This window comes from Chiloscyllium plagiosum, chromosome 34, assembly GCF_004010195.1.
Source record: "Chiloscyllium plagiosum isolate BGI_BamShark_2017 chromosome 34, ASM401019v2, whole genome shotgun sequence".
NCBI lineage: Eukaryota > Metazoa > Chordata > Chondrichthyes > Orectolobiformes > Hemiscylliidae > Chiloscyllium > Chiloscyllium plagiosum.
In genome coordinates this window covers 27,870,647-27,888,317 of record NC_057743.1, presented here as the reverse complement: position 1 = coordinate 27,888,317, position 17,671 = coordinate 27,870,647, and the positions used below count along the sequence as shown (strand labels likewise).

At 41.2% G+C, this 17,671-nt stretch overlaps 1 protein-coding gene across 4 annotated transcripts in view; it reads left to right on the top strand.

The window, feature by feature from the left end:
* Positions 1-17,671, top strand: part of plch2a (phospholipase C, eta 2a) — a 154,621-nt gene that overhangs the window by 62,234 nt on the left and 74,716 nt on the right. For 3 of the 4 annotated variants that reach the window (XM_043676012.1, XM_043676011.1, XM_043676014.1), the window contains exons 5-11: positions 191-361; positions 6,177-6,270; positions 7,295-7,498; positions 10,486-10,606; positions 11,626-11,797; positions 14,086-14,193; positions 17,190-17,195. In XM_043676012.1, coding sequence (XP_043531947.1) covers positions 191-361; positions 6,177-6,270; positions 7,295-7,498; positions 10,486-10,606; positions 11,626-11,797; positions 14,086-14,193; positions 17,190-17,195 — 876 coding nt within the window. The remainder of the gene's footprint in view (positions 1-190; positions 362-6,176; positions 6,271-7,294; positions 7,499-10,485; positions 10,607-11,625; positions 11,798-14,085; positions 14,194-17,189; positions 17,196-17,671) is intronic. The other variant, XM_043676013.1, reaches the window with a different exon arrangement.

Here is a 17,671-nt window from a genome sequence, read left to right as displayed (position 1 = left end):
TTTTGGGACATTTGGAGTTGTGGAGAACACTATATAAATGCTAGTCATCGCACTTTGGCATTCATCAAAGTATCAAGGTCTTTGAATTTATTAAGTAATTTTCATTTGGAATAGTTTGAATCTTGTAGGGACTGAGGGAACAACTGATAATATGGGACTGTTATAATGACTGTCTTTCTCTCGTTACTAGGAGGCAGACACAGATGAGAACCAAGGGACATTGGACTTTGAAGAGTTTTGTGCTTTTTATAAGATGATGTCCACACGGCGGGACCTCTACCTTTTGATGCTGATGTACAGTAATCACAAAGACCAATTGGATTCTGATGACCTGAAGAGATTTCTGGAGGTGGAGCAGAAGGTTAGCAATTTGAGACAGCATCAATCCAGAGCAAAGTGATGCACTCTTTGCATGAAAGCCCCAGATAGAACGCGGAATGGATTAAGAACATATCTTTGACCCATCCAAAACACAGATTGGATGTAGACTTTGCTTGTTTAATTGTTGCCCCAGGCAGGAGGGAAGACTTCCCCTTTATTCTTCTCACTCTGGGAGCTAATTGAAGCAAGGGGCAGAGTTTGAGTTCAGAGACAGGGGTAGCAAACAAATAATTCAAAGAGAAGAGACAAAGGTGGATTTTTTAACCTCAGTATAAGACGTCTATGCAGGTAGATTGACAAGTATTGGTGAGAAGATGGGATTCATGCTTATTTCTGAGATGGTGGGAGGAATGATCGAGTTATTTTGGTGAGATGATGAATTGGTTTGATTGAGGGATTTTGGTGAGATGATGAATTGGTTTGATTGAGGGATTTTGGTGAGATGATGAGTTGGTTTGATTGAAGGATTTTGGTGAGATATGGGTGGGTTTGAGTGAGGGACTTTGGTGAGATGAGTTGGTGTGATTGAAGGATTTTGGTGAGATGTGGGTAAGTTTGATTGAGGGATTTGGGTAAGATGTGGGCAGATTTGATTGAAGGATTTTGGTGAGATATGGGTGGGTTTGAGTGAGGGACTTTGGTGAGATGAGTTGGTGTGATTGAAGGATTTTGGTTTTATTGAGGAATTTTGGTGAGATGGTGAGTGGGTTTAATTGAGAGGTTTTGGTGAGATGTGAATAGGTTTGATTGAGGGATTTTGGTGAGATGGTGGATGCATTGCATCAGGGGTTTTTGGTGAGATGGTTTTTGGGAATGAATTGAAATATTGGTAAAGAAGCTGGCTGAACAAACCTGGAGGCCATGTTTCATTTTGAGAAATTAAATTGAAGAGACTGATACTTATAGTGGGACATAAAGTGTGAAAGATGGACTGGCAACCACATTGTGTATTTGTCAGGAAAACACTCACAGAAACAGAAGGATGCTAACAGAGAGAGAGGGAGAAAGATTGATAGGAAGTGACTAAAGCGTTGGTCAAAGGTAAAGGCTTTTAGGGATGTTTTAAAGAAAGATGACTGGTGGAGCAACGGGGCATTTAAAAACTGAATTCAATGGAACTTTGACAGCGCAGGCACGAATGACAGTGAAGGATGATGGGATAGGATAGTGTGTGCTGTGGCAAGAATGTACAAGAGGTCAGATTTAATGGAGTAACAATGGAGGAGTTGTGTGGTTGAATGAAGGTACGGAGAGAGAAAGATACATGTCAAGAAGTATCGACTCTGAGCTTGAAGTTTAAAAGTTTGATTTTGGAATATGAAAGTAGATTGAGTCAATGATCAGTCACTCAATAAGTTTGTTTAAAGTTTGGCCTAACGCAGAGTGATGAAAAAGCTTTAAAGAAGGTACTGCCCACCATTAATTTACAATTTGCTCACTATCTCATTGTTCCAGGCATCAATGGTACAGTAGAGTTGGGACTCCCTGCACTGTTATACATGTGGAATATGCTGAGACAGACATTTCCTCTGTGTTTATGGGCTAGTTATATATTAAAAACAGACAGCTGTGTTTACTCTGCCTCTGCCCAATATTTTTGAAGGATAATGTAGCTAAGCTTATTTCCCAAGGTGTTAACATGATAAAATAACAGCTCCTTGAGCTGCCTATATTACCAAATCGAACAGGCAAGTGAAGAGTGAAATTTAGTTCTCAAATCTTTTAATATATTTGAATACCAATCCAACCAGTGTCCTTCAATCTGCCTGCCCCTTGTTTGTCTTGTGGAACCCGCTGGCAGGAATTGCACTGAGGTGATCAGTGAATGGCTGGCCTTTCTTTATTTAAACCCTTATCATCGATGCACTTTGACTGAAATCAAAGCAACTTATTGTAAGTCTTCTTCACTGACTTCACCCTTTCCTCCCACCGACCAAATCAGGTTTTTATACCCTAAGCTTAATTGAGGCCATTTGATATGTCCCTTTCTCCCTCATTTACTAAGATTCCATCTTCCACTAAACATAAGATAGACCTTAATGTCAAGCTCCATCTTGGTCACCCTGAAGATATAGAGTAAACATTGCTGGCTGTGTGCCTGTTTTTAGTGTGAGCACAAGTTTCATTCCTGCTCCTCCTCCAGCCCCAACCTCTGCCTCTGGCAGCACCCCTCTGTTGACTGGCCCCCAGATCCCCACCCTCAGACTTACAATCAAAAAGGGCAGGATTTTGTGTTTTGGCTGAACACCTAAGCCCCAGGTTCAAATGGTGTGCTTGACAACACTTTGCATCAGGAACAGTCACCCAACCTTGATTTGTTCTGGATTTGGCCAGTTGGCGACCAATGTATGTGCCTGCCATCCAATTCAAGATGGCGGATGGACCCTTGAAATTGGAAGGCACATAGGAGTCTCTGTCCCTCTCTCTTTCTCTTTCCTTGTCTCTTCCACTCTCTTTTTATGTGTCTCTTTCCTATTCTCATTCATTTTCTTTCTGTGTGCTTCTATCCAACTCTCTGTACCCTCACCCCGTTTTCTGAAGTGAGCCTTACCATTTACACCATGTAGTAGTCTATTAGCTGACACATTTGTGGATGGCACATTTGTCACAAACACTGAGACGTGACCACCTTGGACCTTGACTGTAGTTGGTCAGAATTTGTGGGGTCAGAGAACCCCTTCCTCTGACAACCACTACTGAGGGGTAGGTGGTGCAGAGGTGCCATTCCAAGTTGAGGTCATAGGTTACTGAGTGAGGGGAGGGGAGGAGGATCACCTGGAATTTAAAGTTTTGTTACCCTCCCAAAGATGGGCCATTTTACAAAAGTAGCCATTCCGAGAAAATAAAATTTCCTTCCGTATTTAGTCTTTATTGCGTCACTGCGCCAAGATGTTCCCCAAAACGTCTCCATGGAGATCTTGTGCCTGTCACAAGGATCGGTGCTGGGTCCTCTACTTTTTGTCATTTACATAAATGATTTCGATGTGAGCATAAGAAGTACAGTTAGTAAGTTTGCAGATGACACCAAAATTGGAGGTGAGGTGGACAGCGAAGAGGGTTCCCTCAGAATACAACAGGATCTTGACCAGATGGGCCAATAGGCAGAGAAGTGGCAGATGGAGTTTAATTCAGATAAATGTGAGGTGCTGTATTTTAGAAAGCAAATCTTAGCAGGACTTATACACTTAATGGTAAGGTCCTAGGAAGTATTGCTGAACAAAGAGATCTTGGGTGCAGGTAGATAGGATAGTGAAGAAGGCGGTTGGTATGCCTTCCTTTATTGGTCAGAGTATTGAGTGCAGGAGTTGGGAGGTCATGTTGCGGCTGTACAGGACATTGGTCAGGCCACTGTTGGAATATTGTGTGCAATTCTGGTCTCCTTCCTATCGGAAAGATGTTGTGAAACTTGAAATGGCTCAGAAAAGATTTACCAGAATGTTGCCAGGGTTGGAGGATTTGAGCTATAGGGAGAGGCTGAACAGGCTGGGGTTGTTTGCCCTGGAGTGTCGGAGGCTGAGGGGGTGACCTTATAGAGGTTTACAAAATTATGAGGGGCATGGATTGACCTTATAGAGGTTTACAAAATTATGAGGGGCATGGATAGGATAAATAGAAAAAGTCTTTTCCTTGGGGTAGGGGAGTCCAGAACTAGAGGGCATAGGTTGAGGGTGAGAGGGGAAAGATATAAAAGAGACCTAAGGGGCAACTTTTTCACACAGAGGGTGGTACGTGTATGGAATGAACTGCCAGAGGATGTGGTGGAGGCTGGTATAATTGCAACATTTATGAGGCATTTGGATGGGTATATGAATAGAAAGGGTTTGGAGGGATATGGGCCAGGTGCTGACAGGTGGGACTAGATTGGGTTGGGATATCTGGTCAGCATGGACGGCTTGGACCGAAGGGTCTGTTTCCAGGCTGTACATCCCTATGTCTCTATGACTCGAATGTGTACTGACCACACTGCACTCCCAGTGAGGAATTAAACTCAGGCCCCGATCTGCCTGTTCAGAAGGAAGTGAAAGGACACAGGTTGTTTGGACCTATTGGCAGGACAGTATGTTCTGCTAAAGCTCAGGTCAGGCACCTCTATTAATCAAAGGCAGATGAGCCATTCATTTGTCTCATTGCTGCATGCACGATGTTGCTACTATTAATTTGCTTCCCCATATATACAAACAATCTAAAAGTATCTCATTGTGTGAAACCCTGTAAGGAACTGAGGTGTGATGAATTCTTGCACAGGCATTTTTTTTGTGTGGGAGACAGGTACCCTCATGAACCAGATTGAGGTAAAGTTCCATTCATTCATGGCATGTGGGCGTCACTGGCCATGCCAGTACTTATTCCTCATCCCTAATTGCCCAGAGGGCAGTAAAGTGTCAACACATTGTTGTTGGTCTGGTGCCAAACCAGGTAAGGGCAGTAATTTATTTCTTTCCCAAAAGGATGTTAGTGAACCTGATATGTTTTTCCTGACAATCAGCAATGGTTTCATCATCATTAGACTCCTAATTCCAGATATTTGTTGAATTAAAATTCCAACATCTGTCATGGCAATATTCAAACCCCAGTCACCAGAACATTACCAACTCGCTGGATTAACTGCTTTAGCCATAATACCATTAAGCCATCACCCTTCAGTGTCCTTCGTAACAAATGTCAATGTGCCATTATCAAACTGTTGCCTAATGTATGGACGAGAGCTGGAGCTGTAGTGGTAAGGGGCAGAATTATAAAAATACGTTTACAGTATTGGGATGAGGCCATTCCATCCATCTTCTCTGTGTTGGCACTTTACTAGAGCACTCAGTCTATGTCAATATATCGATATTTTAACTATTTGATCTCAATATTGAACATGTGCATATTGACTGTTAACCAGTTGATATCAATATTTACCCAGGGTAAGTACCAATATCTGATCAGCTCTGTGGAAAACATGCCTCTTATTTTCAGAGATTATTCAGAATGTTTGCAAATTCTACTTTTTAAAATTTTTGAATTTTGGTGAAATCCTGCCTTAAATTAGGAAGTTTTCCATTTTAATTTTATGTCAGAAATTAACTGCTTTGGAAAACTGTACAACGATGATTGCTTATTTTGCAGTATACTTTGATTGTAGGTTTTGTTAATATTATAATTGTGCCATCTCCTGTCCTGACTCAGTCCAATTGGAGTTTCCCTCCTCCCACTGTCAGTCCATCTTCCTATCTTTTAGAAATCCAAAGTATTCATTGAATTTTTCCACTCTCCACTTGGATGTCCACTGCTCCACAGACCTTGGGCCTTCACTTCAGATTCTCCCCTTAAAAAGTTAGAGCAGTGTGTAATGGGTGCACAGGGTTTAATTAGCAAAGAGTTTTTATTTCTATTTTGCTTTCAGAAAATAACATGTTGTGTTAATATATGAGAGTAATTTAAGACATAACCATGATTAGTGTAACATGCAAGGACCTGACAGCTTTGGATGTACAGATTCCTATAGCCCTCCGTGATTGTTTATGTAAGAGACCAGACATAGAGAAGCACAGAGAGCTCTGCAGCTTGCAATCAGCACCCCTGTCGTCAAGAACAACCTTATTATCTTTCTGTCGATCGATAGACCTTAATAGTGTCAAAGCTTCAGTGGCTGTGAGTAATCAGAACAACAACATGGAGCAACAGGATTAGAACCATCCTCTGTGATTAAACATGTCACTGTTTGAGTGGAGAGCAGGCAGTGTAATGAGAGACAAAGCAGGATGGTGAATGACTGTGTGAACCACTCTCATTTCTTGCACTTTCCTTATTAGATGACCAATGTTACAAAGGAACATTGCCTGGAGATCATTGATAAATTTGAGCCATGCCCAGAGAACAGGAAGCAAGGGGTCCTTGGGATTGATGGTAAGTTTGCTTTTTCATCCACCTAATCCTAACACTTACCCTAACTCTAACCCTAACTCTCGATAACTCCTCATTGAGGCTACAGTTCCATTGGCACTGCCCATTCTCTGGTGCATTACCCACGTAGCCATTCCTCATATCTCTGGAGGATGGTGGATGTTAACAGACACGCAGCCTCATGAACAGCATCACAGGAGAACCTTGTACCTATCCCAATACCAGCTCACTGTCTCTCTCACACACATACACTCATAAACATACATTCATGATTACATGTTCACACATTTACACTGAGTTTTTCCAACAGGATACTAATTATGTCATTTTTAAAAATAAAACAATGCTCAATGTTTGTCACTGTCATCATCTTACTGGCTACAAACTGAGTTTGGATCAGAGCTTTCCCTGTTCTGATGCTGAATAAGATTGCACATTCTTGTATTGATTGTAAAAACAAATTGCTGAATCAAAAGGAGAAAAAGCCTATCAGCCAATATTTAGAAATAATATTGACCAGGGGAGGAGGCAGTGGGAGGGGCTTTGGGTGTGTGGTGTGTGTAAAACTGGAGCAATGCCATTCCCAGAGGTGTAGTCCCTCACCATGTAATACTCAACTCTGGGTGTTTGATCCAATACAGAGAAGCTCCAATCTCCAGCCTCCTGTTATCTTCCAGTTACTATGTTAGTTATTGATAACCTTACACAAGGATAGGAGAACACCATTCAGCCCTTGAACCTGAGCTGTCATTCAGTCCAATCATGGCTGCTTTCTAATATCACCCCATCCACTTGCCTACACTCCATATCCTGTAATATCCATGCTTAACAACAAAAGCTATTTTTTCATATTTTAAATGACAAATTGAATTAACATCTGTTACCTTTGTGAGACAGAGTTCCTCACTTCTACCCCTCTTTTAATGGTGAAAGGTTTTCTAACTACTGTCTTGAGAGCTGATTTTAGTTAAATCCATTTATCGTTGACTCTTTCATAAGTGCAATGATGTTTTCTTCAATCCCATAGGTTTCACAAACTACATGAGAAGTCCAGCAGGTGATATCTTTAACCCTGAACATTACAAAGTGAGCCAGGATATGACACAGCCTATGTGTAACTACTACATTGCCTCCTCTCACAACACCTACCTGATGGGGGACCAACTAATGTCACAGTCCCGAGTGGACATGTATGCTTGGGTACTACAGACGGGATGTCGCTGTGTTGAAGGTAAGACCAATGATGCTTACATTCCCTAGGTGGGTGGGGGTGAGAGATACTTCAGCAAAATGCTGCCTTATATAACATTAGGTGCTAGTTTCATTACAGTCTTCACCATTTAACACATCCTTTCTTTTTAAAAAATCTGTCAGTTGTGGCTGATATGCCTCTGATTCAGAAGGTTGTGGTTCAGAGCACACTCCAAAGTCTCACATAATCTCAGCTGACACTCCAGTGCTTTAGTGAAAGTGCAACACTGTTCAAGGTGCTGATATTTTGCAATGCTGTTCGCCCTCGCAGGTGACTGAAAAATTCCTGTGATGAAGAAGTGGGAAGTTCTCCCCTGTGTTTTGGTCACTGTTTATCTCTCAACCAATACCAATAGAAACAGATTATCTGGTCAATAAAATAATACTATTTCTGGGAGTTTTCTGTGCACAAATTATTGTTTGTGCTTCATGTTACAACAGTGACAACACTACAATGATGTATTTTCTTGACTGTAAACTACTTTGGGAAATTGAAAGGTATGAAAGGTGCTATGTAAATGTCAGTTTGTCCTTCTCATTTAATCCTAAAGAAATAATTATTCATCACATCCTCAAAAGTTGCAGTTAAAGTGTCTTCAGTTTAACTTGGGCAGAAACAGAGGATCCAAGATGTTACAAAGATCCTATCTGTTGAAAAGCAAGTAAGGGAATGCCTACAAAGCAAATTCATATCAAAGGACGTTACTGTCATAACATTATTGTGTTATCGCCTGACATATGATCCATAATCAGTGACAGTTCAGTCATCACAATGCTTACTACAATGGACATTAATTTCTCCACTAAAGCAGTCAGCACAAAAGGGGTGCAATTTTCTGAAATTAGGGTTATCATTATAGTAAATTGGTAGCAGTTATCTTGACAGCAGCAACTAAACAAGCATTGTACTCTCAGCTCTTTCAGTGATACTGTATATCAGATACTGCAGAAGTGCTGGGCAATATGGTGTATTGCCATAACTGGACTTTCCACAGATAAGTATTCAGAAAAAGAATAACTTTTGCAACAATAAAGGCAAAATACCACAGATGCTGGAATCCTGAAACAAACATAAAGATGCTGGAGAAACTCAACAAGTCTGGCAGCATCAATGGAGAGAAATAGAGTCAATGTTTCGAGTCTGGTGTGACTCCTCTTACCAGGCTCAAAACATCAATTCTGTTTCTGTCTCTCTGTCTTGACAGATGCTGCCAGAATGACTTTAATTATAACCTGCATTTGGAGGTTCACCTTGTTAAAGGAGATGAAACCAGTCCTAAGAACAGCCACCTACAGCATCATTAAGCAGCTGACTGATATAAAATTGCACTACATTTTGTAGGAGAGCACTTCAATTAACTCCTTCCTCTAACAGAGGCCACAGGAAAACAGGGGCAAGCAGTCCGTAGCTGAGGATTGTGAGTGCGACTGAAAGCTATGCTCATCTGCACTTGCTGTTGGTGACGGACTGACCACATTGCATTTGAAGGGGAAATTTGCGGCATATCTGAAAACTTTCTGGGATGTTTTTAAGACTTCAGCAATGTTTAATCAACACTTTTCACAGTAAAACTCTGAGGATGTCGTGTAAACAATAGTGAAATGTCTACACAGAGGCCAGTATCCTGTCACCCTTCATTTACACACGGGCTGTGACCAGCCTGTCAAAGCCAGTCCCAATACTGAGGACACCATCTGAATCTCCTGTTTGTACATTTTTAAAAGTTTTATTAACCAGTACAAATTACAAACAAACAGTTAACATGAATAGGCGTATACAAGAAACAGCAATTTACAGGGGAAAGGGGCAGCAAAGCCAGACCCCAGACCCCACCATTCAACCAGTTCACAGGGAAACAAGGTAACCTCAAATCCCACTTTCCATTATCATGAAGGAAACAATGCTCACAATCACACACAGACAGTTTGATAAATCGAACAATAGAACAGTGGATCTATCACAGAAACCCTTGGCAACAGAGCAAACCACCCGTCCCTCCCAGCGTCTGGCCACTCTAAAGCAGCCCACCCCTAAGCCCCTTCGGGCTCTCGGTCTGCCCCATGTCCCTTCCGGCTCATTCCACCCCATGTCCCTTCCAGCTCCTTCCGCCCCATATCCCTTCCATCTCTCAGTCCACCCCATGTCCCTTCCAGCTCTCGGTCCGGTCCTACACCCCTTCCATCTCTCAGTCCACCCCATGTCCCTTTCGGCTCTCGGTCCACCCTAACACACCTTCCGGCCACCTCTAGGACAGCCTGTTTCCTGTTTATTTTTAAAAATTTTATCAAACAGTATGAAATACAGTTAACAATAAACAGAAAGCAGCAGTTCACAAAAAACCCACTATATATGGGGAAAGAGCAGCAAAGTCTCCTGTTTCTATCTGTCAGCCTGGGCTCCCTGATTGGCCCAGGTTAACAACCCCAATCAATAATCTCATAGCCAATGAGATTCACCTTGGCCATGTTTCCGATCACTACACATCGAAAATAAAAGCAGAAGTAGACCAATCAGCTTCTTGAGTCTGTTCCATAGTTAAAATAGATCATAGCTGATCTTTTACCTCAGCGCCATTTTCATGTACTAGTCATACAGTCCTTGATGTCTTTAATAGCTAGAAATCTGTTGATCTCCTTCTTGAGCATACTCAATGACTGATATTCCACACACCTTAAAGGGGGAGAGAGATGTCTGGAGAAACAGAGAGATGTGGAGAGAATTACTGCATAGGCAGCTGTAGGTGTGAAGCAGTTAAAAGTGGAGAACTGAAGATGTTCCAACAGCTAATATTATAGGACAGCCAGTGTCTTGGAGGTTTTCAATCCTGGAGGAGATTATAGAAATAAGGAGGAACGTAGCCCTGGATAGAACTGAAGATAAGGATTCTGCAGTTCTGTCTGCTGTGTGGTCAACAAAGGCCAGTATTTTATGCACTGTTTTTTGTAAGTGATGATGTTGTCTTGTAGTTGACTGTTGGGATGGACCAGATGGAGAGCCCATTGTTCACCATGGTTACACACTCACCTCCAAGATCCTGTTCCGAGATGTGATTGAAACTATCAACAAGTACGCCTTTGCAAAGTCTGAGTGAGTATTGAGATTCGGATACGTTGACCCTGATCTAGATTTCTCAGCAGCAGATGAACTGAAAGAAGCAGAAGGCCCAGTCCTAACAGAGGTACCAAGGGACTTTATATCTCACATAGTCATGTGATCTATTAACATACAGGTGCAGAGAGGTTAGCTACACAGTGATGGTCCCCCTACACTGCCTCACAATTGCTGTCAGGGCAAATATTTCTAACAAAAACACAGAAGCAGATTGAAACCATCGATGGTGTGTCTCACTTCCCACTTGAAATGACAAGATCAATCTGCAACTTCCCACCTTCTGTCTCAGCACCCCATGAACAAATCCCCTGAGCAAGATCCACAATCAGGCCTCCATGGATTAAGGAATGGAAAACATAGGAAGTCACTAATGCATTGCTTGTGACAAATGTCATTTGTTGAACAGCAGGCTTTAAACTACACTGCTGAGAGTAGTCCTTGCCTAACAGGACAAGTTAGGTCCCCTGTGTAGCCCCTCTACTTCTGGGACCCCAGTACAAAACCCTTCTGCACCTGTGCACAGACACAAACACTAATACACATGATCAAGGAGTGTTCCTTCCTCAGACTAAGTGAAGGACTAATTACCTTAAACTCAGCAATTGAGGAGGCAATTGCTTGGCTCCAGGGATTTGCATTCAGTAAATAAAAAATATAAAGTTCAGATACAGCCTGGATTAGATAAAGAGTACAGTACCCTCAACCCTGTCTCACCTCCCAGTACAAGTATGGCACAGGTTACATACAGCATCCTTCGACAGCCCCATGTGGAGGGAGTGGAGGGCTGTGCGTTCCGAGGGTGAGAGGGTGAGAGGTTACTGGCACAGGTTACATACAGCATCCTTCGACAGCCCCATGTGGAAAAGAACACCTCCTACACCATTATTTTGATAGTTCCCATATTCCAGAGCAGTCAAAGGCCATTTTGAAGTAACATTGTGGTTTGAAAGTTTTATAACTCTGTGCTGAATGTTTGGTTTGAATCTGAATTACAGATATCCAGTTATTCTCTCCATTGAAAACCACTGCAGCGTCCCCCAGCAGAAGAAGATGGCTCAGTACCTATGCGAGATCTTAGGTGATAAACTTGATGTGTCTTCAGTGCATGTGGATGATGTGACTCAACTTCCTTCACCTGATAGCCTGAAGGGCAAGATTCTTGTAAAGGTATGTAGGCAATCAAACCTTCATTAATATTTAGCAAGACTTGATGGGGTCATTACTAACATGTCTCCTACAAAGACTGATTATAGGACTATTACATTTTATCTGAATCCAATTTGAGAAAAAGAAAGCAGTCAATTTATTTTTGCTCATGTTGCTAAATTTCTTCTGTCCTTCTTTCCTTCCCTCTCCACCTGTAATTAAAGGATCCTATTTAAAAGCAAACAAAAGTATTTATTAAATGCCTTTCATATGTCCAGGACATTCCAACAATGAGTTGTTTTTGAAATTTAGTTACGATTGTAGTATAGGAAATACAATGGGCATTTTATACATAGCAGGTTCCAACAGCAGACAATAAAGTGATGACCAGATTTTTATTGAGACAGTGTGCTGACCAGAAGATTAGGATATCTCCAATTTCCAGATGATAATTATTGCAAAGTCTTTAAAACAAGATTGAGGAAAAGTTTCTTTGCATGGAAAGTACTGAAAATAATGAAATTCACTGCCACATAGAATGATTGAAGCAGAGAGTTTTGGTGCATTAGAAGGAAGGTTTAGGACATAAATGATGAAGAAACGGATTGGGGAAACAAAGGCAAGATAGGACTGGGGGGAAATCTCATGTAGAATATAGACTCTGGAACAGACCAGTTCGGCCAATTGCCCAGTTTCTGTGCTGTGAATTAGGTGTAATGTTCTTTTATTCTACCAGTGATAATCACCAGAATGAACCCCTTGTTATTGAAACACAAATCAATGAAAGCAGTTGAATCCTTCGGTCTACCTGTCCCTTGATTCCACATATGATCCCAGTCTTACTCTCCGCTGATTTCTTCCACACTTCATTTCTTCCTTGATCATGAGGATCCTCGTGACTTCCTTACTTAACATTCATCACCATGTGCTTTCTGAAGCTGTAATAGCTGTTGTCTTATGCATGGCTGGCTATCAAATGATCTTGATGAGATGGAAATGAGAATGAAAGAGACAATGAGATGTCATCGAGGTTGACTGTTACTCTATGTACCATTTCATCTGATCTAAATCAGGCAGCGCTGGAGAGATTGGGGACGCATTGATTTATGCTCAAACCTCAGGGCTGATGTAAATTTTACACATAATGAAATTGATTCACATAAAAAATTGGGTCACTTAAGCAATGTGATTTTTTTAAATAGAAACAAGGTGATTCTATTTGCCGACAATGAAACAACAGCTGTATGAATGCAATGAATCAGAACATGTGTTAATGAATTTATTTCTTTTCTAACAGTACGCTTTCCATCCACATTTCCCCAACTCTCTCTCTCTCTCCTGCCAACTCAGGGAGATGTCTCTCCTCAGGCGGTTTCTCAGGGTTAAACAATGATAGTGAGTCACATTGTTTCCAGCAAAGCAATACTCAGTCTAGGTATCAAACCAGGACCTTTTGAACTGTATTGGCCTTATTGCCTTAAGGCTAGATGTGGACATTGCTAAATCTGGAAGGACATTGCTTAAAGGTTCATATAATGGTAGAAAGCCAATATATTTAAATCTGTAAATGATGAAATTCAAAGTACTCTATGACATGGTGTTTCAGCCTATGGTGCACATCTTCTCACTTACAAGGTTACTCCCCACAATTTATTCCTGTTGACATGTCTTCGACCAACTATCACTGTAAGTGAAGCTGTCCCCATGATTTGTCCACATTCTCCACTCTCCAGGTCACTCCTACAATACAGAGTAGGGTTTCTGACAAATCAGGTTAGACTCAGAGGCTTCAGCTAAAGCTTCTAAAGTTTGTTTATGACCATTGTGACTTAGTTAAATCTCTGATATTGTTCTCTCTTCCTGTGTCTCTCTCACTCTTTCCTATATCCTGTTCTCTCCACTTCATGTCCTTTCCTCTCTTCCCCGCTTTTCTATATCTATATTTCCTTCTTTTCTCACTCTCTCTCCCTCTTTTCCATCTCTCACACTTCTACTTTCTTTCTCTCTCTCCCTCTTTCCCAGCTCTCATCTTTCAGCCTCTCCCTTTACCTCATTCCCAGCACTCTCCTTCACCCCATTCACACTTTCCCCTTCTTTTTCCCATCTTTCTCTTCCCCTTCCCAACTCTTTCTCTCTCCCTGTGTTTCTTATCTCTCTTCCACATCTCCAGTGTTCTTTTGCAGCTATCTTCCATTTCTTTTGTTCTCATCCCTTTAATTCCTCTTCAACCTTTTTGTCCCTCACTCCATTTCCATTCTTTCCTTCCTGTTGCTCACTTATTTACCCATTTTCCTGGTTCTGTCTATTAGGGAAAGAAACTCCCTGCAAATATCAGTGATGATGCAGAAGAAGGTGAGGTGTCGGATGAAGATAGTGCCGATGAAATCGAGGATGACTGCAAGTTGATGAATGGAGATGTAAGTGGAGAATATAAACCGAGCTCTTGAAGCAGATGTCTCTGAGGGGAGTGGGTGTTGGGATGAAGAAAACTGCTTTAATTTTATCTGCAATCATTTGAAATGATAGGAATGGACCTTCGCTACCCCATTATGTAAAGACAAATGTAAAGACAAAAGACTGTAATTATCCGATCTTGCACAATCCTTTGTGATGTTTATTAACGGTTCAGATGCTTGTTGAGGCTGATGCGGGGGACGATGTAAAGATGTGGTGAAAAGAGGAGAAGGATTGTGAGTAGCACATGAGCAAATTGAAAGATAATTACACTTTTTTGTTAAATTCTCGATGTTGTTGGGAACCCTTCCATAATTTCAAAGCTCCCTGTCAAGTTGATTTTCCTGGTTAGTGTAGAGGATCAGTGCATCTGAAAGAACTTAAATCCTCTCATACAATGGGAAATGTCACAGCAAAAGGTTGAGAAGCCGTTTAAAACCAACTTAAACTCTGGTGGATCCAGCCAATGGAAGACAAGGCGATGCCATCATGAGATTCATTGAAGTAAACACCACGGTTTGATCTGATTTAACTAAAAATGAATATTCATCCTCAGGGTCCCTGTTAAAAATCATAAAGAGTGAAAAGGAGAGGAAAGGGGAACTTTGGTGAACTGGATCTTGATCTCTGACTCCTGGATTCAAATTCAATGCAGACTGATTAAATTCAGTTCTTCTCCATGGCCACAGTGCTTGGTGTGTAATATAGGTTTGGGAAGACTTAGCTCAGTCCAAGATATTTTCGAATCAAACTATTCAGAGTTGTTATTGTACACATCCAGAGCAGGTGCAACGTCCAACCCAGGCCAGCTGTTGGCTTAGCTCAGTCCTATTTGATCATGAGGTTGTAAAATAAACCTGCCTCTACTTCAGCATTAAGTTGGCAATCTAACCAGACAGAGTCTACAGAGCCACTAGTGTAAGAAATTAAGAATGATATATTCTAGTTGAGGCTGAGGCATTTTGTTGAGCTTTGGAGGTCATGCTGGCCTGCATTCGGCTGTGCCACATCTGCCCGCGGAGTGTTTATTAGAGGCAGCTTTACATCTGTATGTAAAAAGGCAGCAAACCAACAGCATGTGGATCTACAACGGTTCTTCGAAGGCAGCTCACCCCAACCTTCTCAAGGGCAACTCAGGATAGGCATTAAATGCTGGGCCCAGCCAGTCACACCCACATCCCATGGGTTGATAAAAACATCCCAGGAGTGTTTCATAGGATAGTGTAGACACAAAGGGAACTTTGCTCTGGAACTAGCTCATGCTGTACCAGAGATGAAAATTGTTTCTGTTTCCTAATTTGGAAACTGTGACATGTGTAAGATTAATTTTAAAAGTCTACTTCAGTGGAGTTAGTCAATTGAAATGTCCTGTCTTTTTAATAAGAATATGACCATTAGATTCTCCTCTGCAGGAAATCCCCCCATAGTAAGGTATTCATCCTGTCTGTTGTCAAGAAGTCATATATGGGTCAGCTAGTCCTTCATTTCTGCCCTATCAGTTTCATTGGACATCTCCATTCCCTGGGTTAAAGCTCCCTTGTCAGGAGATCCTAAAGAATTACACCTCAATCATTTTCTCTTCACCTTCTTTTAGCCTGAACTGTTGTTGATTCTCAAACATTAGATGTACCTCTGTTAAGTGTTACAGTAAAGCCCTACAAATCCACGAGCTTCCAGCCTGCCAAGCCTGCATCTCCAAATGAGCATATGACAGAAAGCTCATGATGAGTGGATATTTAAGAACAAAAGCTGGTGTGGAAGAAATTTTACTGACTGAAGAGGCTCTACTTTAACGACATGGGGGACCCACAGTGATTTCTTTCTTGTATAGAATGAGTTCTTTTGGTTTCCCATTATACACAGTGTCTTTGTCTTGGAGTCTTTGTCAAAACTACCTCCTCCCATTCCAGCAATAAGAACCACACGTCAGTGATTGCATCACTATATCTTATGATACCACGATATGGTGAAGTAAGACTTTTTATGCTCTTGTTCTTTTAGATTGATTTTTTCTGTTTGATTGTGAATAAGTTTTTTTTCCTAATCGCTCCATCTGGACTAAATTTTCCTCCAAAAGGTTGACTGAGTGTTTTGTTGAAGCATTTGTGTTTTCAGTGCATCGGTGATTGCAAAATGGATAAGTTACTCAGAAGGTTGTCCCTTCCTCCATGATAAAAGCATTCTGGTAAACTGCACAATGTTGTAAAAAGTAACAATATTCATGACATCTTAAATTGAAGGCTTTGCCAAACATAACTTGCCAGAGAAAAGAGATTTGGCATTTCTGTCTAATTTATGACTTAATTGAAAGATAATTTTATTATGAGTCAGTGAATTGAAAAGTCATGGATATAGCCTTTAACAAAACAACTCTTGTTGTGTTACTTACTGAAGATACAGCAAGAATTCCATATTGGTGTTTTAAAACAAATTTTACTTTTTTGTTATGGATGGATGATTACATTCCAACCTAATTCACTAAGGTTAATGGACAAGCCCCAGTTATCATAATGTACATGATTCAGGACTCATTTAAGAACCTAATTAACAGCTACAGAATGGAACCACTTTAGTTAATCCAGAACATGTGGGATGAATGATCAATTAATGAACAATCAATTACAACTCAGCATTTCCTCATGAAAATGATCCTAGAAGTAGTTTCTATAAGCAGATCATAAACACAATGCCGTAACTCACATTTAACCTCCAATCACTGTTAACTGCTTACTGGATTTCATATGGAATTCTAGATTTGTAAATCGAGAACCTTGATAATGATGGGAGGATGCCTATGCAGAATATTAATACTGGCCTGCTTATGTGTTGTATATTTACTGTAACTATATGTAATTTCCATGTTATTATGCTCCATAATTTCTCTGATTTTGTATCTCCATGTGTCTGCATTCTGTATTTATTGTCTTTTCTTCCTCCTCGATGGTGCATTCATATGAAGTGGAAGGTACTGTTGACTGAACTATCACCATTACATCACTCTCTTCCTCTTCATTCCCTTTGACCACCTTCTCCTTAGCATAGCATCTGTGGCTATGTTCAAAGGGAGTACTGAGGTGACCTGTGACTGGGTGTCTGAGTGTGTCACTAAAACCCCATATTGTGGGGCAGTAGGGAGTGAGGGGGTGTAAAATCTCAGCCTGGATACAAGTACAAAAATTAACAGAGAGCCAAAGTGAATGATCCTGGCTGACTAGGAGAAAGTGAGGACTGCAGATGCTGGAGATCAGAGCTTAAAATGTGTTGCTGGAAAAGCGCAGCAGGTCAGGCAGCATCCAAGGAGCAGGAGAATCGACATTTCGGGCATGAGCCCTTCTTCAGGAATGAAGAGAGTGTGCCAAGCAGACTAAGATAAAAGGTAGGGAGGAGGGACTTGGGGGAGGGGCGTTGGAAATGCGATAGGTGGAAGGAGGTTAAGGTGAG